The following is a 27139-nucleotide window of genomic DNA, read 5'->3' on the forward strand; positions in this document are numbered from 1 at the left end:
AGCTTTCTCTGGAATCTTCTCCCATTCCACCATCCTGATTGGCTGACATAACATTCCAGAGTTGAATATCTCAGCCCCTTATCAATAAATGAAACCCAAACACTATCAGCAGGACACTGCTTCTCCAGAAAGCTACTGAATGAAATACCCTGCAGCCTTAGCAATAAAGATCTTAACCAGGACATTACACAAGCAACACACACAAAATGCTGGAGGAATTCAGCAGGCCAGACAGCATCTATGGAAAAGAGTAAACAGTTGACATTTTGGGCCAAGACCCTTCATCAGGATGGAAGAAAAGATGAGAATGCATTCTCGTTTCCTTATCTCACCTTATCTCCTTATCTGCCCATCACAACCTCCTGGTGCTCCTCCCCCTTCCATTTCTTTTATGGTTTTGTACCCTCTCCTGTCAGATTCCCCCTTCTCCAGCACTTTATCTCTTCCACAAGTAAACTTTCCAGCTCTTTATTCCCCACTTTCTTACTCTAACTTCTCATCTTTTTTTTCCAATCCTGATGAAGGGTCTCGACCCAAAACGTCGACTGTTTATTCTTTTTCATCGATGCTGCCTGGCCTGCTGAGTTCCTCCAGCATTTGTGTGTGTTGCTTAGCAAGGCTGTGTTCTGTGGTACCTGGTGCTGTATCTCTAAATAACATAAAATGAAATATACATAAGTTATTACTGGAAATGGGTCCTTTTGGAGAGGCAATAAACTGCAGTATTATGTAATTTGGTACAAATAAAATGTTATAAAATATCTATCGATGGCTAAATGAGTGGTATTGCAGGCTTGGATGTTTTTTGTATCCGCAGTACTGTCTCCCATCTTGCAAATTGTTCTAACTTGCAATGTTTGTTAAAGCAAACTCATGCTCCAGGTGCTCATCATCCATAAAGCACAAAGTCTGTTTTACGTTTTGTTTTGGAAAGGTATGAGCTTATTTTTGATGATGGCTTTCTTTTCTAATAGACATGGAAAAACATTGTTTTCTTAAAGTGAAAAGATATTTCAGTCCATGAGGTGGAAATAGTCTAGTCCAGTTGTCTTGGAAATTTTCAACTTCTTTGAAGGGCTTCTTCAGCTCATTGGTCTCACTGTCAAGTGACCTCTTCTGGATGTTAGGAAAGGATAGGTCCTCTGCTATCTTCATTGTCTCTTGTCTCCTTGGTTCACAGTTGGAGAGCTGTGTGGTGTGCAGTTGAGTTGTGTTTGCCCATGGGACCAAGGCTTACACAGATAGAATAGTTGTATCCCAGTTTGCCTGAAGAGTTAAGTCACTGGTCACATGCAGTGTTAAGTGCAGTTTAATCAAGTGATTGATTTTCCTATCTGAGCCCAGGAAATACGTAATTTATTCTCTTCATAATTTCATGAATATAGTGGAAATCCGAAATAGAAACATGAAGTTGATGAAACACTCAAGTGTCTCCACATCTGTGAAAAGAATCAGTTACTGTGTCTTACCAGATTGTCAGAACTGGGAAATTGGGGGAGAAATTAGATGTTCAAGTATAAGTTCAATTTTAATTGTCATTCAACTATCCATGAGTATAGCCAAATGGAACAGTGTTCCTCTGGTGCCAAGGTGCAAAACACAGTACCTACAATCATGCACAGCACAATGCACACAGAGTACACGTAAGACAGCAGTAAAATATAGTCCAAGTCCCTGAGTCCCTGAATGTTGCAGCAGTCTGTAGTCGAACACAATATGTCTTGTCTTCTGCTAAACAAACACTAGAGGACATCACCAACTCCAGCATGTTCTCAGTTTCTTGTTTACTGCCAAAACTTCTCAACATGACAATTGCTGGAAAATAAATACTTGCATTGTCTTTTGCCGTGTATCTTCTGTTGTGCGTATTGTGGTGCAGCTTAATTCGAGCCCACGAGAAAATTTCAGTTCCTCAAAATTTATTACAAATTGAGATAATAGACTCTCTACTTATTTAATCAGGTTGTTCTCCATCCCATGGGGAAAATGTTGCACATTACTTTCAAGAGACTTGACATTCCAAAGCACTTTGATCTACACAATATCAGAATCGGGTTTGACACATGGTGGAATTTGTTGTTTTGCTGCAGCAGTAATGCAGATATAATTATAACTGACAAAAGTAAATAGTGCAAAAGACAATTAATGAAGGTACTTCATGGGTTAGTAGACTGCTAACAAATTTGATGGTAGAGGGTAAGTAGCAGTCCTTAAAATGTACAGTGTGTGTCTTCAGGTTTTTGTACCTCCATTCCAATGGTTGTAATAAGAGGACATGTCCTGGACAGTGAAACTACTTTGAAGGCAATTTGAGAGTTGGTTGTGAAGGCAGCAGGTTCTGAAGCAAATCACAAAAGAGAGATTATCTTTACTTTTGTCACATGTATATTGAAGTATACATTTTGTGTCTCACTTACAATTAAGAATAAGAATTCCTTCATCCTAACCACTCATGGTGTATTTGGTTTGTCCATGTACCTGTGCGGCTCATATTATAACATACTTGACCACTAATCTGATTGAATATTTCAGTGATATAGATGTTTTTGTTTCTTTAGGAATGGCACCAGTATGATATCACTCATCATTCCTCCCAAAGACCAGATCTCACGAGTGGCAAAAATGTTGGCGGATGAGTTTGGCACTGCTTCAAACATAAAATCTCGAGTGAATCGTTTGTCAGTGCTGGGGGCCATTACATCTGTGCAGCAGCGCCTTAAACTATACAACAAAGGTCAGTCTGTATCCACAAAGCTTGCCTTAGAGTTGGTTTGTTTCATGATGCATTGATTGAAGCTGCAGTTTCTGCAGATTGCCTGGACGTGGTAGCTACCTTTTGCATTGGAAGTTACTCTTGTTTAGTAGGTGAAGTGCAACTAGCCTCGGTCTTGAAATGAGTCAGAAAAACCTGGAATGTATTCTCAACCTGATGGTTATTTATTCATTGTACACAATTTGCCAAATCTGTTGAAGGTAGAATGCACAAAGACATTTGAAGTAAATTATTAAAGCTTGTGATGGATGAGGAAAAGTTGAAAAATAAATAATTTGGGGCTGAGTTGGAAAAATATCTACAAAGAAACAACCAACTACAAGTGACAACCAACTGCCAAGGAATAGAAAAATGGAAAAAAAAGGAATGCAGATAAAAGAATGGATGTAATAAGGTGAAGTTCTTTATTATACAGCAGCTTGCAGTGTATGCTGCAAACTGTACCCTAGTCAGTGTCCTTGTACTGTACTGCCTCTAAGATTTTGCAGAATCTGAAATATTAGTGTATTCACAGATGAAATTCCTAACAGCAAATACTCAGGGTGTTTAATGACATTATTACTGTAACCACTAAAATGAGGGATAATTGTCCTGAAGTACTATTATTAGAGGAGAATATTTAGATTGCTTTAGTGAATCGCAGTTTTGCCATATGGGTTGGGAGAATAATGGGGAGCAAGTGGACTTGACCAGGTGAGTTTGGAGTACCAAAACATTAATTCCCTTGAATATTTAAAAAAAAGTATATCAGTGGAACTATGTCAACTTGCACAGCACAGGAGTGGGAAGTACAATGAGGCTCTTGGGAATAACTGCATGAGTTGTCTTCCTTTGATAGTTTGGAATAACAGCGATAGTGGTTCATGCCTTGACTGTCAAGAAGTTTTATTTCCCAGCCTTGTTGCAGCCACCCTCTTGCCTTGACCCTGAGATAGACCACTTACAGTCTCATCTCAGATTTGATCTCCAAACAAGCTTCAGATCATGTTGAGTTGAATTGAATTGATTTTATTACTTACATTCTTCGTATACATGAGGAATAAAAATCTTTGTTACGTCTCTTTCTAAATGTGCAATTTGTAATAAATAGTATGTACAACAGTACAGTCAATATAACATAGAAATACAATTGTATCACCATGAATTAATCAGTCTGATGGCCAGGTGGAATAAGCTGTTCCAGAGCCTATTATGCTCCCATTACCCTTTCCTGGATGGTAGCAACTTGGAACAGTTTGTGGTTGGCATGACTTGGGTTCCCAATGATCCTTTTGGGCCCTTTTTACACACGCATCCTGATAGTGGAAAGTTCACATCTACAGATATGCTGGGCTGTCTGCAACACTCTGCAGGGTCCTGCGATTGAGGGAAGTACAGTTTCCATACCAGGCAGTGATGCAGCCAGTCAGGATGCTCTCAATTGTGCCCCTGTAGAGAGTCCTTAGGATTTGGGGTCCATGCCAAACTTCAACCCTCTGAGGTGAAAGAGGCACCTTTGTAATTTTTTCTTCACCGTAGCTGGTATGTGCAGATCCTCGGTGATGTGTATGCCGAGGAACTTAAAGCTGTTCACCCTCTCAATCCCAGATTCATTGATGTCAATAGGAATTAGCCTGTCTCCATTCCTCCTGTAGTCCATAACCAGCTCCTTTGTTCGTTATTTCACTGGTTATGGGTGCTGGTGAAAAGGCTTCCCATCCATGATTGCTGGAAACCAGAATGTCACTTTAGAGTACATTGTGGGATTCAAGTTATACATGCCTTTATGGAAAATGATGGGTGATTCCCTACCCTTAATAATGTTAATGAGCAAGTTGAATGTTTGCAAACTTATTTGTTTCATGTACTGGAATTAACTTTTTGATCTTGATTATTTATCTGTGTGCTTGCGCACGCACATGCACGCTGGTATTTGACTTTGTGTGTCTGGATTGTTTGACCAGGCCTCTGGGTCTTGAGTCAAGTTGTGTACCTCTGCATTATTATCCACAAAGTTTCCTTTCCTGAGACTTTTCCTAACCTTCGCCAAAAAACACTTAGCCACCACTGACCTTGCCGCTACCACTGTTCATCTATTGAAACCCTGATCCACACTTTTGTTGTATATACACAAAATTTGTTCCATCCATCTGTTACTTTGAATGTTAATACTTGTTCTTTACTGTGTTTATGTAGTACCGCCCAATGGTTTGGTTGTCTACTGTGGAACAATTGTAACAGAAGAAGGCAAAGAAAAGAAAGTCAACATTGATTTTGAGCCCTTCAAACCAATTAATACATCTCTATATCTCTGTGATAACAAATTTCATACAGAGGTAAGTTATAGCATTTGGAACTTATATTTTTTCTTGAGTGCATGGTCTGAGTTCTGAGCAGTGTCTCAATTTTTGTCAGCTCACAGCCTCTTCAAAAAAAAATTAGTTAATTTTCGAGTGTTACCTATTTATTTCAGATTGCCATTTTTAAAAAAAAGATACAAAAAATGGCATCTTTTTCAGTATAGTGTATTTGGTCCTACCTCTGCTCCTATATCTTATGGTCTTATTATGGTGCTCATAAAATTGGTACACTGGAACAAACATGCTGTATAGGGCGCCCACTTGTAAAACATGTTTTCCATTCTCATCATTGATTGTTAATTTGTATTGTAAGTGCCCATTTCCACTTTGATCTCTCTGCTTTTCAGCTTCTTGCCCTGTTCCAATGAAGTCCAAGTAAAACCTGATAAACGACCTCTTCTGAACTAGTACAGCCCCAGAGCTGGACATTACTTCCAATAGTTTCAGATAAGCAATTTTCCCAAGTTAAACCAGAAGACCACTAAGCCATTTGGCTCATTAAGTTTACTCCCCATTTGAACATGACTGATTTACTTTCCCTGTCATTCTCCTGCCTTCTTCCCATAACCTTTGATGCCCTTCTTAAATAAGTACCTATGAACCTCCACTTTAACTGTAAAGTGCCTAGTAAAAGTATTCATCCCAGATCTTTGTTCATGTCAATGAGTATTACAACCAGGGAATTTTATCAGTTCAATTGAGAATTTTTACTTGTGAATCACATACTACTTTTTTCACAATAGAGCCCAGAAAGGCAAAAAGTGTAAAGCATAGATTCAAAAACTGAAATGTCAGCAGTTCAAAAGAATTTTGTCTTTTCAAATTCAAGTTCAAATTTTTTGCTCAGTACTTAGCTGTGAGAGGTGGTTCAACTATTACAGCCAGTGGTCTTTTTGGATAAGTATCTGTTAGCTTTGCACTAGGTGATGGAGCAAGATTTACCTCTTCTTGCAAAATTGCTCAAGCTATGCCAGGTTAGTTGGGGAATGGCGGTGGACGGCAATCTTGAGGTCCTGACCCCAGAGATAATCAATTGGGTTAAGATCGTTAGCCTGTCTGGGCCACTCGAGGACCTCAATTTCCATCATTCAAAGCCACATCATCATTGTTCTGGCCAGGCAGCATCTGTAGGAAGAGGTGCAGTCGACGTTTCAGGCCGAGACCTTTCGTCAGGACTAACGAAGGGTTAGTCCTGACGAAGGGTCTTGGCCTGAAACGTCGACTGCACCTCTTCCTACAGATGCTGCCTGGCCTGCTGCGTTCACCAGCAACTTTGATGTGTGTTGCTTGAATTTCCACAATCTGCAGAATTCCTGTTGTCATCATTGTTCTGGCAGTGTACTTTGACTCATTGTTCTGCTGAAAAATGAACTTCCTCCCCAGTGTAAGCTTTCTGGTAGAGGCAAGCAGGTTTTCCTGAAAAGTCCATCTCGTCCAGGTAACTTATCATCTTTGAGCTTCCCAAGCATCTTCTCCTTAGTAATAGCAACAGTAATTGCAAAATACACAACCACTCACTTCTGCCCTCTTGATAGCTTTGAATTTCTGGCATACTGCTTGTGTCTTCCATAGAGAAGACTGTCACAAATTACTTCCTCAGTTTGTCCACTATTTCTACCTTTTGTATCGCAACTGGCTCATTCTGATGACATATGTTCAGCTGTTACTTTTGCTTCCATCTTCGTCAATGCTGCCTGACCTGGAATATTTCTGGAATTCTGTTTTTTTTCAGGTTTCTCGCAAACGAAATATTTTATTTCTTCATTGATTTTATCTCTTAATTCCAGTGTTCTTTTTCCCTCCTGTTTCCATTCTCTTGCATCTCCATCAGACAGATCTTCTGTGATTAACAAAGCATCACTGCCTCTTGGTAAGCACTGCTACCATTGTTTGGACTCCAGCCAGTTTCTGTTTTTTTTTCCATTCCATTCCCTAACCTGAGGCTTGATTTCTAACTTCGTAAGTTCTCAGGAGTTGTGGACGTGAAACAGTAGTTCTTTTTCTACAGATGCTGACTGATCCAACATTTTCTGCAATGATTTCAAATAATATTTTTTCAAATGTATTCATAATTTATTTCTAGCCTATTAGAATGGGAATGATTTTTCATCCATTTGATGTCTGTAAAGTCTCATTATTTTAATTTCCTTGAGGAACTATTCTGATATCAGTGCAGATATATCCCAACATTGACAGTTTGCAGGTTTTTAAAAACAAAGTAGCTGCTCAAGATGGCAACAAGAAACTTGCCTTTGTTTTCTACCCCCTTTTTCTTTTTCTTTTCTGCCCTTGCCATCCTTCTAGTTCTTTCATGTTGCTGGAGGAAGGTGCAAGTTGAGATTCAGAAATATGGAGGAAATGCTATATTTTAATATTTATTGTTTTCTGGAAAACGTCCTGGGTTTATACCTTCTGACATTGGAAGTGCTTCAGTTGACTTGATTTTAAGGATGAGGAGCATTCTTTTGAAGCTTAAAATAATGAAGCAAATGAATACTGTATTTTCAAAGTTGCATTATATTAAAAGTGCTTATCAGTTTGGTCATCATAAGCTCCCTTACAAACTAGATAATTTACTTTAGCTTTTTGAATGGGAGAGAAAGAAATGCTGATCGTGCCTGAGAGGGTTCAAATACTTTTTTCCCCTGTACCTCTTAATAGGCTAGTTCATCTCAAAGATGGCAATAGATCTGCATTCCTTCAGCATTGCACTTATTACTTGTCTGGATTTTAAGTTGCTGTTTTGGCATAGGATATGAGACTTCAATTCAGTGATGTGAATGATCTTACTGAAGCATGGGTGCTCTATCTGTAAGTTGAGATGTGAGAGCCTGATGTTTGGACAACTTTGTGCAAATTGAGGTGACTTGTCAAATGGGACTTTCTGCAGGCCTCTTGCACGAGCTAACATGGTTATTTTCCATTTCAAAATTGCTAACATATGTTGTTTTTTCTTTTGCAAGGCTCTTACTGCACTTCTGTCAGATGACAGCAAGTTCGGGTTTATCGTAATTGATGGTACTGGAGCTTTGTTTGGTACTCTACAGGGAAACACACGAGAAGTACTACACAAATTCACAGTGGATCTACCAAAGAAGCATGGTATGGGTGGAACTGTTGGTTTCTACAGATTCCCTCACCCCTGTAATATTTCTTTCTGAATTAGTTTTCTTGCATGCTAAATTTAACATGCTTTCTACCAGTCTATAGTTGAGCCCCTTCCTTAGAAGCCAATGGCATCTTTTGTTTTTGGGTTGAAAGAAAGTATTACCTAGATGTTGCACTGTTGAAGGTATAAGAACCACTCCCAATCTTGTCCCACTTCTTCACACACCAGCAGCATCCAAGTAGAACTATTTGTGTGTAATCAAGAGCAGGTTGCTCTGTGCGCTTCCTGTATATCATTTCAGCAAAGATTACTGGTGCAAGAAAAGAGGTTTGAATTTTCAACGTGTAGCTATACCACGTTCATTAGGCACATAAAAAGTTGATTTTTGTAATTTAAGTTTTTAAATGTTAAGTGTGACATTCAGAATCAGCACAACAACCTGACGAGACAATGTAGAGATTTTTTTTTTACTGAAGGTCATGTTGATGAACTTGTTCAGTTAAGAAAAATTCTAACTGACCTTGAAATTGAAACATAGAAAACCTACAGCACAATACAGGCCCTTCGGCCCACAAAGTTGTGCCGAACATGTCCCTACCATAGAAATTACCAGACTTCCTCATAGCCCTCTATTTTGCTAAGCTACATGTACCTATCCAAAAGTCTCTAAAAAGACCCTATTGTATCCACCTGCACCACAGTTGCCGGCAGCCCATTCTACACACTCACCACTCTGAGTAAAAAAAACTTACCCCTGACTTCACCTCTGTACCTATTCCCCAACACCTTAAACCTGTATCCTCTTGTGGCAACCATTTCAGCCCTGGGAAAAAGCCTCTGACTATCCACACGATCAATGCCTCTCATCATCTTATACACCTCTCATCCTTCGTCGCTCCAAGGAGAAAAGGCCGAGTTCACTCAACCTGTTTTCATAAGACATGCTCCCCAATCCAGGCAACATCCTTGTAAATCTCCTCTGCACCCTTTCTAAGGCTTCCACATCCTTCCTGTAGTGAGGCAACCAGAACTGAGCACAGTACTCCAACCAGGGTCCTATAGAACTGCAACATTTATCTCGGGTCCTAAATTCAATTCCAATACACTGCATGCCTTCTTAGCCACAGCATCAACCTGCGCAGCTGCTTTGAGCGTCCTATGGACTCGGACCCGAAGATCCCTCTGATCCTCCACACCAAAATGAACCACTTCACACTTACCTGTGTTGAACTCCATCTGCCACTTCTCAGCCCAGATTTGCATCCTGTCAATGTCCTGTTGTAACCTCTGACAGCCCTCCACACTATCCACAACACCTCCAACCTTTGTGTCATCAACATCCCTCCACTTCCTCATCCAGGTCAGTTATAAAAATCATGAAGAGTAAGGGTCCCAGCACAGATCCCTGAGGCATAGCAATGGCCACCGACCTCCATGCAGAATATGACCCGTCTACAACCACTCTTTGCCTTCTGTGGGCAAGCCTTTTCTGGATCCACAAAGCAGTGTCCCCTTGGATCCCATGCCTCCTTACTTTCTCAGTAAGCCTTGCATGGGGCACCTTATCAAATGCCTTGCTGAAATCCATGTACACTACATCTACTGCTCTTCTTTCATCAATGTGTTTAGTCACATCCTCAAAAAATTCAATCAGGCTCATAAGGCACGACCTGCCCTTGACAAAGCCATGCTGACTATTCCTAATCATATTATACCTCAACAAATGTTCATAAATCCTGCCTCTCAGGGTCTTTGCCATCAACTGAAGTAAGGTTCACTGGTCTGTAATTTCCTGGGCTATCTCTGCTCCCTTTCTTGAATAAAGGAACAACATCCTCAACCCTCCAATCCTCCGGAACCTCTCCTGTCCCCATTGATGATTTAAAGATCATCGCCAGAGGCTCAGTAATCTTCTCCCTCGCCTCCCACAGTAGCCTGGGGTACATCTCATCCAGTCCTGGCGACCTATCCAACTTGATGCTTTCTAAAAGCTCCAGCACAACCTCTTTCTTAATATCTACATGCTCGAGCTTTTCAGTCTGCTGCAAGTCATCACTACAGTTACCAAGCAACACACATAAAAGGTGCTGGTGAACGCAGTAGGCCAGGCAGCATCTCTAGGAAGAGGTGCAGTCGACGTTTCAGGCCGAGACCCTTCGTCAGGACTAACCCTCCCCTTCCTGTCGTCTTCTATCATTTCGGATCTTCCCCTCCCCCTCTCAGATCTCTTACTAGCTCTTCTTTCAGTTAGTCCTGACTGAAGTAAAGTATTCATTAAGTACCTCTGCTATTTCCTCCATTTCCATACACACTTTCCCCCTGTCACACTTGATAGGTCCTATTCTTTCACATCTTATCCTCTTGCTCTTCACATACTTGTAGAATGTCTTGGGGTTTTCCTTAATATTGTCCGCCAAGGCCTTCTCATGGCCCCTTCTGGCTCTCCTAATTTCCTTTTTAATCTCCTTCTTGTTAGCCTTATAATCTTCTAGATCCCTAACATTACCTAACTCTGAACCTTTTGTAAGCTTTTCTTGACTAGATTTATTACAGTCTTTGCCCACCACGGTTCGTGTACCCTACCATAACTTCCCTGTCTCATTGGAACGTACCTATGCGGAACTCCACACAAATATCCCCTAAACATTTGCCACATTTCTTCTGTACTTTTCCCTGGGAATATCTGTGCACAATTTAAGCATCCAATTTCCTGCCTGATAGCCTCATAATTCCCCTTATTCCAATTAAATGCTTTTCTATGTCTGTTCCTATCTCTCTCCAATGCTATTGTAAAGGAGATAGAATTGTGATCACTATCTCCAAACTGCTATCCCACTGTGAGATCTGACACCTGACCAGGTTCATTTCCCAGTACCAAGTCAAGTACAGTCTCTCCTCTTGTAGGCTTATCTACATACTGTGTCAAGAAGCCTTCCTGAACATACCTAACAAACTCCACCCCATCTAAACCCTTTTGCTCTAGGGAGGTGGCAATCGATATTTGGGAAATTAAAATCTCCCATCACGACAACTCTTATTATTACACCTTTCCAGGATTAGTTTCCCTATCTGATCCTTGATATCCCTGTTACTATTGGGCGGCCTATAAAAAACACCCAGTAAAGTTATTGACCCCTTCTTGTTCCTAACCTCCACCCACAGAGACTCTGTAGACAATCCCTCCATGACGTCCACCTTTTCTGTAGCCGTGACACTATCTCTGATCAACAGTGCCACGTCCCCACCTGTTTTGCCTCCCTCCCTGTCCTTTCGGAAACATTTAAAACCTGGCATTTGAAGTAACCATTCCTGTCCCTGAGCCATCCAAGTGTCTGTAATGGCCACCACATCATAGCTCCAAGTACTGATCCACGCTCTAAGCTCATCCGCTTTGTTCACAATACTCCTTGCGTTAAAATGCTAATGAATTATTTGTGAGGAAGAACCATATAGACATGGATTTCAGCCCATGTATGTTTGTTTTGTGCATCTGTACTGTGTAATGTACTTGTGTTTGAACAGAAATGTTTTCCAGAGTTTCTATGAAGGTGGAACACTGCATCTTTTTGTTCTGTTGGTATTCATCCACTTGGCTTTTTTGGGCCTGATGTCTATAGTAGATTGTTTTACTATTGTTGCATGTGCCTTGATACTGTGAAATCTTGTCTTGCATACTGTTCATGCAGATCAATTCGTTGCAACAGCGCATTAAGGTAGTATGAGGTAAAACAATATTATAGAGGAAGTGCAGTTCAGGCAGACAATAAGATGCAAGGTTATAGCAAAGTAAATTGCGAGTTCAGTGCATCTTAAATCGTAGCTGGAAACTGTTGAGTAATTTTTTAAAAGTGGGTTGAAGCTGTCATTTGAGCTTTGATATACGCTTTCAGGATTTTGTATCTTCTACCTGATGGGATGGGTGAGAAGAGAGAATATCTGGGGAGGGCAAAGTCTTTATGTTGGCTACTTTACCAAGATCACAAGATGTAAACAGTCGACGGGGGGAGGGTGGTTTCTATGATGTGCTGACCTGTGTTTACAATTTTCTGCAGTTTCTTGCAGTCATAGGCAGAGTAGTTGCCATACCAAGCCATAATTCATTTGGATAGGGTGTATTTCTATGGTGCATCAATAAAAATTGGTGAGGGTGATTGGGCACATGACAAATTTCATTAGCTTCCCAAGGAAAAGAATAATATCCCAAGGAGCAATGTGAAAGATAATTAAATAGAATTTTGGAAACTAGGAAATAATGCATTTGTTGGATGTTTTATTTGTCGTTACTGGTATCTCTTACCAGGATCTAGAGTAAATGTGTAATATTTCCGTTCTTTCTCTCACTTCCTTCATTCTCCATTTAAGAAAGAGTGCCACCCTTCACATTCACTTGTTATTTTTGTTAATTGTTTCTTATTCAATACCTTTGAGAAGCCCTTATAAATATTCACACCAGTACCTATCACATTTGATACTTAACAAAGTGTACTTAAATTCTATGGATCCATACTGCCTCTCACTCACCTGTCTAAATGATTGCGTTTTCTGAATTGAATTGTATGGCCTTGCAGACTGAACCTAGAATTCAGGATTTCAACAGCTCTTGAGTTTCAACACGGCGTGATCCTATTTCTCTGCCCTCTCTGGTTCTTTTTCTCTGCCTATTTCCATTTCTAATAAGAAGACACAGGCCTGAATTCTACTTTTCACACTGCTAATGAACAACTCCTGTGGTTCATTTTTACTATCATTTGTTACACTCCATCTGGAGCATTCTGTTCGGTTTTGAATCCAAGGATAAATTCCCTTTCACAACTTACTAAATTGAAGTTAAAACATTTGAATTACTATCATAGATTGCATGGGTACCCTTGGGGACCCTAGGTTTAAGTGGTAACTTAAGGGACACTTATAATAAGGTATTGATAGGACTAAGGTTTCCTCTGGATAAGAACTCACAAAGGCACAGTTTGCAATTTAAAATTTGCAAGTCACACCTACACTCTGTCCGCCAGAGAAAGCATGATCTCCCAGTGGCCACACATTTTAATTCCATGTCCCATTCCCATTCTGACATGTCTATCCACGGCCTGCTCTACTGTAAAGATGAAGCCACACTCAGGTTGGAAGAACAACACCTTATATTCCGTCTGGGTAGTCTCCAACCTGAGGGCATGAACATTGACTTCTCAAACTTCCGCTAATGCCCCACCTCCCCCTCATACCCCATCCGTTATTTATTTATATACACACATTCTTTCTCTCTCTCTCTTTTTCTCCCTCTGTCCCTCTCACTATACCCCTTGCCCATCCTCTGGGTTCCCCCCCTCCCCCTTTTCTTTCTCCCTGGGCCTCCTGTCCCATGATCCTCTCATATCCCTTTTGCCAATCACCTGTCCCGCTCTTGGCTCCATCCCTCCCCCTCCTGTCTTCTCCTATCATTTCGGATCTCCCCCTCCCCCTCCCACTTTCAAATCTCTTACTAGCTCTTCTTTCAGTTAGTCCTGACAAAGGGTCTCACCCTGAAACGTCGACTGTACCTCTTCCTAGAGATGCTGCTTGGCCTGCTGCATTCACCAGCAACTTTGATGTGTGTTGCAGGAAGTTTTTAATGTTAAAATAGGCATTTGGAAGTGCTTCTTCTTGCCTCTCCACCCCTCCCAAAATCAAGATTGTTGCTGTTTGGGACACTTTCACAGATGAGTTTTTGAACCAGTGACTGAGCCTGAATATACTGCTCTTCCTGTGAATCATCAGTTGGTTCTCTGTTCTTGTATTACTCTTTGGGAAATCTTTAGAATAGTTTTTTGATGATGATTTCTTAGTCTTTGTTGCATAAGAAATTCCCTTCATGAATGTTTTTAGACTTTGATTTTAGGCTGAGGATAATCTTTGATAAACTTACTTGTAATAACAAAGAAAGGTTGACAATGCATAGTGAACAGATTAAGGATCCCAATCAAATCACTGCATGAATTCTTACTGATCTTTAGATAGCTAAGTTGAGGGCATATTCTGTGATCACAAATTTACGAACTTTACTGCTGACCCAAGCTGCCACTCTAGGTCAATGCACTGTGAAGCTGCCTTTCTTTATAAAGCACCTGCTATTCCGGTTCTTGATTATTATTTTAAGAACAGGAATATTAGTTATCTTGGGTAATGTTCTTTCCTTTATCACCACAAATAAAATAACTGCATTTATCCAAATGCTGGTTATGAGATTCATTGTGATTGAAGCTTTGAAACACATCAGGTAATATAAAGATGGAGTCTTGCTGTTTATTTCCAACATCTACGGTTTTTCAGTTTCACTAGTTCGATATTGTGAAAGCGTCTTTGCTAGTAGATTTTTGAATTCGGGTGTTTTGTGTTTAAAGGTAGAGGAGGCCAGTCTGCGCTGCGTTTTGCTCGCTTGCGAATGGAAAAGAGGCATAACTATGTGCGGAAGGTAGCAGAGACAGCTGTGCAGCTCTTCATCAGCAGTGACAAGGTGAACGTGGCAGGACTTATTCTGGCAGGATCAGCTGATTTCAAAACTGAGCTCAGCCAGTCGGACATGTTTGATCCGGTAAGCTAAAGCAGAACATGACTATATACTGAGTAAAACAGCACTGAAATGTTTAGTACATGTTGAGTACCCTTTATCCAAACTTCCAGAGTCCAAAAACCTCCAAAATCTGAATTTTTTTTTGAGTGCTGACATAAATGGAAAATTCCACAAGATCTCTGCGCACTACAGACAGTTCTGAGAAGTGACCTCACATATTAATGAAAAATATAATGCAAGAAATGAAGATCTCAATTGTATATTGTTAGCGTCAACATATGCTTAATGGTACGTCGGTCATGAAACAAGCAAAGATCTATTATGATGAACTGAAAATTGAAGGTAATTGTCAATATTCAGCAGGCTGGTTGCAGAAATTTAAGAAAAAGCGTGGCATACAATTTTTTAAGTGCTGATCAGGAAACTCTAGCACCAGAACAAGTCTACGATGCTGATTGTTTTTATACGTTATACATCAAGGCATTAAATTTTATAGTCACTGATGAAAATCTAACACCAGAACAAGTACATAATGCTGATTGCTTTTATACTTCGCATAAAACCTAAAAAGAAGTTGCAATACACTGAATTTGTACACTGTTTTTAATCAAAACATGACATTGTCAAAGTAAAAATGTATTAACGGAGTACACATATGTCACCACATACAACCATGAGATTTTCTGCAGGCATACTTAGCAAATCTATAGAACAGTAATTGTAAACAGGATAATTTGTCAACAAACTCTGCAATTGCAGATATAAATAACTTTAAATAATGAGCATGAAATAACAAGAGTCCTTAAGTGAGTGTAGTTATTCCCTTTTGTTCAAGAGCTTGGTGGTTGAGGGGTAGTAACTGTTCTTGAACCTGATGGTGGGAGTCCTGAGGCACTTGTACCTTCTACCTGATGATAGAGAGAAAAGAGCATAGCCTGGGTGATGAGGATCTTTGATAATGAATGCTGTTTTCCTCCGGCAACATATCATGTCGATGTGCTCAATGGTTGGGAGGGTTTTACCCGTGATGTACTGAGCCAAATCCACTACCTTTTCTGGGATTTTCTGTTCAAAGGCATTGGTGTTCCCAAAGCAGGCCGTAACACAGCCAGTCAGCACACTTTCCACCAGACATAGGAGTTTGCCAAGGTTTTTGAGGCCATGCTGAATCCCCACAGACTCCTGAGGAAGTAGAGGCACTGTTGTGCTTTCTTTGCAATTATATTTATATGATGTGTCCAGGACAGGTCTTCTAAGATGGTAACATCCAGGAATTCGGAGAAGGAAGTCTGAGAATCGGAGCGGTAGTGCGGAGGAAGCCATTTTTGAATTTTTCGGTGTTTTTTTATTCTCATCGGCGTTCAGAGAGGCGGAACTGTGCAGGTGTGTGACGGGGAGTGAAGCGCGGAAGATTTAAAAGGAGCACAGCCTTATACAGCGGGCAGCGTAGTTTGTGGGCTGCGGAGTGAGCCAGGAGCAGAGTGAAGGCTTAAGGGCTTCGGCTTAACGGGCTTAGGCGAAGAACGGTTGGTATTCATTTTTTGTTGTTATTTGAGGAGAGGGGAAGTATGAGTGTGAGGGCAGCTTGTTCTTGGTGCCGGATGTGGGAGGTCCTGGAGTCTCCCAGCCTCCTGGACATACACATCTGTGCCAGGTGCGCCGAGATGCAGCTCCTAAGGGACCGTGTTAGGGAACTGGAGCTGCAACTCGATGACCTTCGTCTGGTCAGGGAGAGTGAGGAGTTGATAGAGAGGAGTTACAGGCAGGTGGTCACATTGGGGCCACGGGAGGCAGACAAGTGGGTCACGGCTAAGATGGGGAAGGGGAAGAGTCAGGTAATAGAGAGTACCCCATTTTGCCCCTTGTGCCCCTTGACAATAGGTACTCCTGTTTGAGTACTGTTGGTGGGGACAGCATACCTAGGGGAAGCAACAGTGGCCGTGGCTCTGGCACAGAGTCCGGCCCTGTAGCTCAGAAGAGTAGGGAAAGGAAGAGGAAGGCAGTAGTAATAGGGGACTCGATAGTAAGGGGGGCAGATAGGCGATTCTGTGGACACAGTCCGGAGACTCGGATGGTAGTTTGCCTCCCTGGTGCCAGGGTCCGGGATGTTTCTGATTGTGTCGAAGATATTCTGAAGTGAGAGGGAGAGGAGCCAGAGGTCGTGGTACATATAGGTACCAATGACATAGGTAGGAAAAGGGGAGAGGTCCTGAAAGAAGAATATAGGGAGTTAGGAAGGGAGTTGAGAAAAAGGACCGCAAAGGTAGTAATCTCGGGATTACTGCCTGTGCTACGTGACAGTGAGAGTAGGAATGCAGTGAGGTGGAGGATAAATGTGTGGCTAAGGGATTGGAGCAGGGGGCAGGGATTCAAGTTTTTGGATCATTGGGACCTCTTTTGGTGCAGGTGTGACCTGTACAAAAAGGACGGGTTACACTTGAATCCTAGGGGGACCAGTATCCTGGCGGGGAGATTTACGAGGGCTACTGAGGTGACTTTAAACTAGAATGGTTGGGGGGTGGGAGTCAATTTAAAGAGACTAGGAGAGAGGAGGTTAGTTTACAAATAGAGAAAGCTAGTAGACCTGTGCGGGGAGGATAGGCAGGGGTCAGAGATCAGGAGCACTCAGACCAAAGATGTAGGGGACAAAGAAGAAAAAGATAACAAATTTGTTTGCTCCATTAAGGATAAAAAGAGAGTAGGTGGTGGAGAGTTCCTTAAATGCATTTATTTTAATGCTAGGAGCATTGTAAGAAAGGTAGATGAGCTTAGAGCATGGATTGATACCTGGAAATATGATGATGTAGCTATTAGTGAAACATGGTTGCTGGAGGGGTGTGATTGGCAACTAAATATTCCAGGATTTCGTTGCTTCAGGTGTGATAGAATAGGAGGGGCAAGGGGGGGAGGTGTTGCATTGCTTGTTAGAGAAAATATAACAGCGGTGCTCTGACTGGATGGATTAGTGGACTCGTCTAGGGAGGCCATTTGGGTGGAATTGAGAAACAGGAAAGGTGTTGTGACGCTTATAGGGGTGTATTATAGACCACCTAATGGGGACTGAGAACTGGAGGAGCAAATTTGTAAGGAGATAGCAGATATTTGTAGTAAGCACAAGGTTGTGATTGTGGGAGATTTTAATTTTCCACACATAGACTGGGAAGCCCATTCTGTAAAAGGGCTGGATGGTTTGGAGTTTGTCAAATGTGTGCAAGATAGTTTTTTGCAGCAATACATAGAGGTAGCAACTAGAGAAGGGGCAGTGTTGTATCTCCTGTTAGGGAATGAGATAGGGCAGGTGACGGAGGTATGTGTTGGGAAGCACTTCAGGTCCAGTGATCACAATACCATTCAATATAATTATGGAGAAGGATAGGTCTGGACCCAGGGTTGAGAGTTTTGATTGGAGAAAGGCTAACTTTGAGGAGATGCGAAGGAATTTAGAAGGAGTGGATTGGGACAATTTGTTTTATGGGAAGGATGTAATAGAGAAATGGAGGTCATTTAAAGGTAAAATTTTGAGGGTACAGAATCTATATGTTCCTTTTAGGTTGAAAGGAAAGGTTAAAAGTTTGAGAGAGCCATGGTTTTCAAGGGATATAGGAAACTTGATTTGGAAAAAGAGAGGGATTTACAATAAATATAGGCAGCTTGGAGTTAATGAGGTGCTCGAGGAATATAAAGAATGTAAAAAGAATCTTAAAAAAGAAATTAGAAAAGCTAAAAGAAGATATGAGGCTGCTTTAGCAAGTAAGGTGAAAATAAATCCAAAGGGTTTCTACAGTTATATAAATAGCAGAAGGATAGTGAGGGATAAAATTGGTCCCTTAGAGAATCAGAGTGGACGGCTATGTGCGGAGCCAAAAGAGACGGGGGAGATTTTGAACAATTTCTTTTCTTCGGTATTCACTAAGGAGAAGAATATTGAATTGTGTAAGGTAAAGGAAACAAGAAGAGTAGTTATGGAGAGTATGACGATTAAAGAAGAGGAAGTACTGGCACCTTTAAGGAATATAAAAGTGGATAAGTCTCCGGGTCTGGACAAAATATTCCCTAGGACCTTGAGGGAAGTTAGTGTGGAAATAGCAGTGGCTCTGACAGAAATATTTCAAATGTCATTAGAAACGGGGATGGTGCCGGAGGATTGGTGTATTGCTCATATGGTTCCATTGTTTAAAAAGGGTTCTAAGAGTAAACCTAGCAATTATCGGCCTGTGAGTTTGACGTCAGTGGCGGGGAAATTGATGGGAAGTATTCTTAGAGATGGTATATATAATTATCTGGATAGACAGGGTCTGATTAGGAACAGTCGACATGGATTTGTGCATGGAAGGTCGTGTTTGACAAATCTTATTGAATTTTTTGATGAGGTTACCAGGAAAGTTGACAAGGGTAAAGTAGTGGATGTTGTCTATATGGACTTCAGTAAGGCCTTTGACAAGGTTCTTCACGGAAGGTTAGTTAGGAAGGTCCAATCGTTAGGCATTAAAATCGAAGTAGTAAAATAGATTCAGCAGTGGCTGGATGGGAGACGCCAGAGAGTAGTGGTGGATAACTGTGTCAGATTGGAGGAGGGTGTGTAGCGGTGTGCCTCAGGAATCTGTACTGGGTCCACTGTTGTTTGTCATATATTAATGATCTGGATGATGGGGTGGTAAATTGGATTAGTAAGTATGCAGATGATACTTAGATAGGTGGCACTGTGGATAATGAAGTAAGTTTTCAAAGTTTGCAGAGAGATTTAGGCCAGTTAGAAGAGTGGGCTGAAAGATGACAGATGGAGTTTAATGCTGAAAAATGTGAGGTGCTACTTTTTGGTAGGACTAATCAAAATAGGACATACATGGTAAATGGTAGGGCATTGAAGAATGCAGTAGAACAGAGGGATCTAGGAATAATGGTGCATAGTTCCCTGAAGGTGGAATCTCATGTGGATAGGGTGGTGAAGAAAGCTTTTGGTATGCTGGCCTTTATTAATCAGAGCATTGAGTATAGGAGTTGGGATGTAATGTTGAAATTGTATAAGGCATTGGTAAGGCCAAATTTGGAGTATTGTGTGCAGTTCTGGTCACCGAATTATGGGAAAGATGTCAATAAAATTGAGAGAGTACAGAGGAGGTTTACTGAAATGTTGCCTGGGTTTCATCTCCTAAGTTACAGAGAAAGGTTGAACAAGTTAGGTATTTATTCTTTGGAGCGTAGAAGGTTGAGAGGGGACTTGATAGAGGTGTTTAAAATTATGAGGGGGATTGATAGAGTTGCCGTGGATAGGCTTTTTCCATTTAGAGTGGGGGAGATTCAAACAAGAGGACATGAGTTGAGAGTTAAAGGGCAAAAGTTTATGGGTAACATGAGGGGGATCTTTTTTAACTCAGAGTGATAGCTGTGTGGAACGAGCTTCCAGCAGAAGTGGTTGAGGCAGGTTCGATGTTGACGTTTAAAGTTAATTTGGATAGATATATGGACAGGAAGGGAATGGAGGGTTATGGACTGAGTGCAGGTCGGTGGGACTAGGTGAGAGTAAGAGTTCGGTACGGACTGGAAGGGCCAAGATGGCTTGTTTCCGTGCTGTAATTGTTATATGGTTATAATTTAAAATTATTGACCTCCATCTCTGATCCTCTGAGTACTCCGATGATCGTTAAGCCTGTCGTCATTTGTTTGTTGGTACTCCGTCAATGCTACTGTGCTGCTTTGGTATTTAATAATTTTTACTGTTAACTACATTTGTGTGATCAACAAGAATAAGACAAAAACTGCTTACTGGTAGCACATAAACTTAGAGTTTAAAATGGTGGAAATCCTGAGCTATCTCCGAAAGACATTATATATTCCAAAATCCAAAACACTTCCGGCCCCAAGCATATCTCAACCTGACTGCCATTTGCACAGGACTCCTATCTAAATATGTCAAGAGTTTTGGGAATGCCCAACAGAAAGGATACCCAGGACTTTCGAGTGGGAAGTGATTTCCTCGGTCAGAAACTTATATGGTGTGAGAAACAAAAAAGGGATACTAATCTGCAAATGCTTGAGGAAATCTGTGGAACAAGCAGCATCGGAGTGGTGAGATATAGGGAGGAGGGTGGAGGATGGAATTGTAAATGTTGTGGGTCAAAACCCTGCATCAGAACAGAAGAAGGTTTAGGCAGAAAGGATTTGTTTAGTTAAACATTTAATTTGGCACAACATTGGCCAGAGACCCGGTTCCTGCGTCCTATTATCCTATGTTCTATTTAATTGTTTTCAACCTTAAGTATTTTTAATGGTTGCTGATCATACCTATTTAAAATAGTTCATTTGCCTAATACAGCAATCTCGAGGTTGGGCTCAAAGTTCACCACCTGAAGATTGTACATCACCCTGATTCGTAGGAAGGCTGTGAAGATCTTTTGGATGTGCAGGAAGCAGGTTGTTAATCCAGCAATTTCTCTGATTCCTGCATTCTAATATGTATGTGGAAGTTAGAGATGAGCTGATGTGTGAAGAGTTTGATGCAGTTTCTGCAGAGAAGAAAACATTTTCTTCTGCAGAATTTGGAACTTGCAATGATTTAATTCTGATTTTCTGGTTCACCACAGTAGTATAGTGAGCCACTATTCTCTCAGCTGGAGCTTGGCGGTAAGCCCCTCCTAATGATTTTTGTCAAGACCCTGTGTTACAGTTTTTTATTGCTTTGCTTAAGGGAAATCTGGTCAGACCTGACAAACTACAAACACTCAGCCTGTCAGGAAGCAACTGTCAAGAGAGAGTTAATGTCAACCCTTTGAATTGAAGTGTTAACTCTTTATCTTTCTTTAGATATTGCTTGACCTGCTGATTGTTTCTAGCATTTTCCATTTCTTTGACATGCCCAACATCTGCAGTTTAGATTTTCATTTGTAAAACTGATCTGACATGGTTTTGGAATCATTTCTTGCAGCCATGTTCTGGTGTTGGGTAACAAGCAATTTTCTGGACCCTCATAGTTACTAGGTCTTTGTGTGATTTCTTAGTCCACAACTTTTATATCTCCTTGTTTTCAGCTCTCTTCCTCCTCTTTTTGGACTGAAGAGGTACAAAGAAAGCTATTGGTATTGGGATACCACCTTGTGTTAAGCATATTTTCCTTCAAGCTGAAATTCTTCTTTGTATTTCTCTACACAGCGATTGCAAAGCAAAGTACTAAAATTGGTGGACATCTCCTATGGAGGTGAGAATGGTTTTAATCAAGCAATTGAGTTGTCAGCTGAGGTCTTGTCCAGTGTGAAGTTCATTCAGGAAAAGAAACTAATAGGTGAGCAATTCCTGTTGCAGTTCACCACCAGTTTATTAGATAAGCTAAGCATTTGTATGGTTGATTCCAGTTAACTGGGACATATGAGACCAGTACATTTTGACCCACTTGAGTGGCTGTCCCAATTAACCCAAGCTTTGTAGAAATAATTAAAAGGTATAAAAAAGACAAACTACCATTTAACTGAGTAACAATTTATGTATTTAAATGGAATACAGAACGAATTAGGACACTACCAATACCTCTACCATACTATAAAACTGTATTGGTTCGTAATTCCCAGAGAAATGCATTTGCTGTGCTCTTTTGACTGTAAATGAATAGTCAGTGCAGACATCTAGTGCACATAATGGACTGCCTTCGTTTGATGCTTTAGATGATTACACCTCCAAATCTTCATTCTCATTGTAACATTCAAGATGATTGTGGATCTCTTCACATTCTACATAATTCCTAACTTGTTGAAGTAGTGAAATCATTTCATTTTTCTCCCAGCCTTTTCTGGCCTGAACACTTGAAACCGTGGTGAGCATCACAGTTGAGAATTACCTTGCTGTTTATTTCTTGTCAACTGTCAGTGTCAAAAATATCTACTTTTTGAATACAAACACACGCAACTGACACTATTTAAAGTTGATTGTTCTGAGCACGGTGTAGTGTCACAAACACATACGACTGGCGCTAGTTAAAACCTACTCAGCAACGGTCTCCTGCCCCAATCGGCATGGTGTCCCAAATAAACGGGTACCACTATTAACCAATGGCCTAACCAACTGGAATCTACTGTATTTGGAAAGCCCCTTCTTCAGTCAAAGTGCTCTATGAACAACTTTTTTTAAGTCAATATTTTGTGATGTACCCAATTATCGAATTCCAGCTGACACACACCACATTGTGATGATAACATTGGTTTTCTATTAGTGAACCACCATTGGAGAAACACAATTGCAGATGGCAAAATCTGGAGCATCAAACAGGAAGCTGGAAGAAGACCATAAGACATAGGAGCAAAATTAGGCTGTTCGTCTCATTGAGTCTGCTCCACCATTCCGTCATGGCTGATTTGATTATCCCTCTCAAACCCTTCTCCCTGTAACCTTTGACTCCCTTACTAATCAAGAATCTATTGACGTCTGCTTTAAATATATCCAATGACTTGGCTTCTACAGGCCTTCTGTGAAAATAAACTCCTCAGATTTGCTGCTCCCTGGCTTAAAAAAGACTCTTCTCACCCCTGTTGTAAATGGGTATCCCTCTATTCTGAGGCTGTGTCCTCTGCTCCTTGACTCTCACACTAAAGGAAACATACTCTCCACCTCTCCACATCCACTCTGTCTAGGCTTTTCAATATTTGATAGGTTTCATCGAGAATCCCACCCCCCCCCGCCCCCATTTCAACAAGTTCCAACAAGTACAGGTCCAGAGCCATCAAATGCACCTCATATGATAACATTTCATTTCCTGGAATCATTCTCAGGAACCTCCTGGAGACCCTCTGTAATGTCAGCTCACCTTTTCTTAGATAAGCGGTCCAAAGGTGCTCACAATCCTCTCAAGTGTGGTCTGACCAATGTGTTATAAAATCTCAGCGTCACATCCTTACTCTTATATTCTGGCCCTCAAAATAAGTACAAGCATTGCATATGCCTTCTTTGTCACTGACTCAGCCTGCAAGTTAACCTTCACAGAATCCCACACAAGGACCCCCAAGTCCCTTTGGGATTTTTCTTCCCGTTTAGAAAATAGTCTATGCCTTTATCCTTTCTATCAAAGTGCATGACCATACACTTCTCATACACTGTATTCCATCTTCTACTTCTTAGCATATTCTTCCAATCCGTCCAAGTCCTCCTCCAGGCTTCAACACTGCCTTCCTTGCCACTTATCTTTTGTATAATTTTCCAGACTTGGCCACAAAGTTATTTATTCCGTAATCCAAATCATTGACGTATAATGTAAAAAGAAGCAGTCCTAATACCACCCTCTGTGGAGCATCACTTGTCACTGGAATAGGTTCCTTTTATTCAGATTCTTTGCCTCCTGCCAGTCAGCCAATCTTCTATCCAACTTTCCTGTAATACTGTGTGCTCTTGTTACCGCAGCCTCATATGCGGCATCTTGTCTAAGGCCTTCTGAAAATCCAAGCAAACAACTTTCACTGAATCCACTGACTCCCCTTTATTTATCATGCATATTGAAATCCCTCTTGACTAATGTAACATTTCTCTTATTACATGCCTTTTCTATATTCTGTTGAAATTTATATCTCATATCCTGGCTACTGTCAAGGGTCCTGTATTTTAACTCCCATCAGAGTCTTTATACCCTTGCAGAACTCAGCAAGTCAGGCAGCATCTATGGAGGGAAATGAACAGTTACATTTCAGATCAAGACTTTTAGTCCAGGTGAGGTGCCTTAACCCGAAATGTTGCCTTTCTGTTTTCCTCAGCAATTGCTGATTGACCCACTGAGTTTCTTCATCTTTGTAGCTCAAGGAACAACTTTTTAAAAATATAGTTTAGAGATAAAGCACTGCGCCACATTGCCCAACAACCTGCTTATTTAACCCTAATCATAGGACAATTAGCCTACTGTCTGTAGACTGTAGGATAAAATCAGAGTAGGGGTTCCTAAACTGGCATCCACAGACCCCTCGTTTAATGGTATTGGTTCATGGCATAAAAAAGGTTGGAGTCCCTGCTTTAGTCTTTGGTAATACCATCTGATTGTATGCTTTAGATGAAGTTTTGGTAGCATTTCACTGCTTGGCGCTTCATTGTTCCTCTACTAGTCATTGTACATAAAGCAAAATGTTGTGTAATCTTGCCTGGCATCCATCTTTATGGGCATTTTTAAGCAGTATCTTTATAAGCACCCTTTAATGATTAACTTATTTTTCCTAGAATACTTGGTTTGAACAATAGCTAACTTGATTATCCTACAGGGCGATACTTTGATGAAATCAGCCAAGATACAGGGAAGTACTGCTTTGGAGTCGATGACACACTTAAAGCACTGGAGATGGGTGCAGTTGAGATTCTGATAGTTTATGAAAATCTGGATATTATGCGATATGTACTCCGCTGCCATGGCACAGAAGGTAATTACAGTTTCTTTCATTGTAAGTTGTTAGGTGTCAGATTGAATGTCCACATACTTTATACTTTATTGTCGCCAAACAATTGATATGAGAACGTACAGGCATCACAGCGATATTTGATTTTGCGCTACTCCCTGGATTACAAATATTAAATATTTAAAATAGTAAAAATTAGTAAATATTAAAAATTTAGATTATAAATCATAAATAGAAAAATGGAAAGTAAGGTAGTGCAAAAAAACAGAGAGGCAGGTCCGGCTATTTGGAGGGTACGGCCCAGATCCGGGTCAGGATCCGTTCAGCAGTCTTATCACAGTTGGAAAGAAGCTGTTCCCAAATCTGGCTGTACGAGTCTTGAAGCTCCTAAGCCTTCTCCCAGAGGGAAGAGACAAAAAGTGTGTTGGCTGGGTGGGTCGTGTCTTTGATTATCCTGACAGCACTGCTCCGACAGCTTGCAGTGTAAATTGATTCCAAGGACGGAAGATCGGTTTGTGTGATGTGCTGTGCCGTGTTCACAATCTTCTGCAGCTTCTTTCGGTCTTGGACAGGACAACTTCCATACCAGGTTGTGATGCACCCTAGAAGAATGCTTTCAACGGTGCATCTATAAAAATTAGTGAGGGTTTTAGGTGGCAGGCCAAATTTCTTTACTTTTCTCAGGAAGTAAAGGCACTGGTGGGCCTGCTTGGCGGTGAACTCTGCTTGGTTGGACCAGTCAGGTCATTTGTGATATTGACTCCGAGGAAATTAAAGCTTTTGACCTGTTCCACTTGCACACCACTGATGTAAATTGGGTCATGCGGTTCGCTACTCCTTCTGAAGTCAACAACCAATTCCTTCGTCTTGCTGATGTTGAGGGATAAGTTATTGTCTTCGCACCATGTCACCAGGTTCATAATTTCCTCTCTGTACTCAAACTCATCATTACCTGAGATACGGCCTACAATTGTTGTGTCATCAGCAAACTTATATATTGAGTTTGATGGAAACTTAGCTGCACAATCATGGGTGTACAGTGAGAACAGCAGGGGGCTGAGTACACAGCCTTGTGGGGCACCGGTGCTCAGAGTGATCGTAGAGGAGAGCTTGTCCCCTATTTTTACAGCCTGGGTCCCCGTCTGTGAGGAAGTTGAAGATCCAGCTGCAGATCTGAGTGCTAAGGCCCAGGTTCCTGAGCTTAGGAATCAGTTTATTGGGATTGATGGTATTAGAGGCAGAGCTGTAGTCAATGAAAAGGAGCCTTACGTATGCGTCTTTATTCTCCAGGTGTTCTGAGGAGGAATGTAGGGCCAGAGAGATGGCATCTGCCGTTGACCTGTTGCTCCGGTAGGCGAATTGCAAAGCGTCGAGGTTGACCAGTAGGCCGTGGTTGATGTGTGCCATAACCAATCTCTCGAAGCACTTCATAGCAATTGATGTCCAAGCCACAGGTCGACAGTCATTCAGGCATGCCACCTTGCTCTTCTTCGGCACTGGGATTACCGTTGCCTTCTTAAAACAAGAGGGGATCTTAGACTGAAGCAAGGAGCAGTTGAAGATGTCAGCAAACACTCCAGCTAGCTTGCTTGCACAGGCCCGGAGAACCCGTCCTGAGACGCCATCTGGGCCCGTCGCCTTCCTTGGATTTATCTTCAGGAAGGCCCTTCTAACATCCTCCTCGATGACGATAAATCTTGATGCCACCAGGTCTGGTTCATCCGGAGGGGGCGGGTTGTTCCTCTTCTGTTCGAATCTTGCGTAGAATAAGTTAAGTTCGTCAGGAAGAGAAGCGCCACAGTTATTGATATTCCCAGCCTTTGCGCCCAGTGATCTCATTTAGACCCTGCCATAGTCTACTGGCTTCCCTCTGGTTAGCCTGGGCTTCCAACTTGGCTCGATATTGCCTCTTGGCACCCTTAATGGCTTTCCGGAGTTCACAGCTGGATTCCGTGTAGCGACTGGTATCCCCGGACCTAAAAGCTGCAGCTCTAGCCTTTAAAAGGGACTTGACCTCAT

The 27139-nt window shown here is 41.3% G+C and overlaps 1 protein-coding gene across 2 annotated transcripts in view; it reads left to right on the plus strand.

Annotated features, from left to right (window-relative positions):
* LOC134349424 (eukaryotic peptide chain release factor subunit 1) overlaps positions 1-27139 on the plus strand; it is a 61189-nt gene that overhangs the window by 18116 nt on the left and 15934 nt on the right. For both annotated transcript variants that reach the window (XM_063053705.1, XM_063053704.1), the window contains exons 3-8: positions 2559-2734; positions 4949-5088; positions 8076-8214; positions 14599-14789; positions 21915-22044; positions 24989-25144. In XM_063053705.1, the coding sequence (XP_062909775.1) occupies positions 2559-2734; positions 4949-5088; positions 8076-8214; positions 14599-14789; positions 21915-22044; positions 24989-25144 (932 nt within the window). The remainder of the gene's footprint in view (positions 1-2558; positions 2735-4948; positions 5089-8075; positions 8215-14598; positions 14790-21914; positions 22045-24988; positions 25145-27139) is intronic.

This window comes from Mobula hypostoma, chromosome 7, assembly GCF_963921235.1.
Source record: "Mobula hypostoma chromosome 7, sMobHyp1.1, whole genome shotgun sequence".
NCBI lineage: Eukaryota > Metazoa > Chordata > Chondrichthyes > Myliobatiformes > Myliobatidae > Mobula > Mobula hypostoma.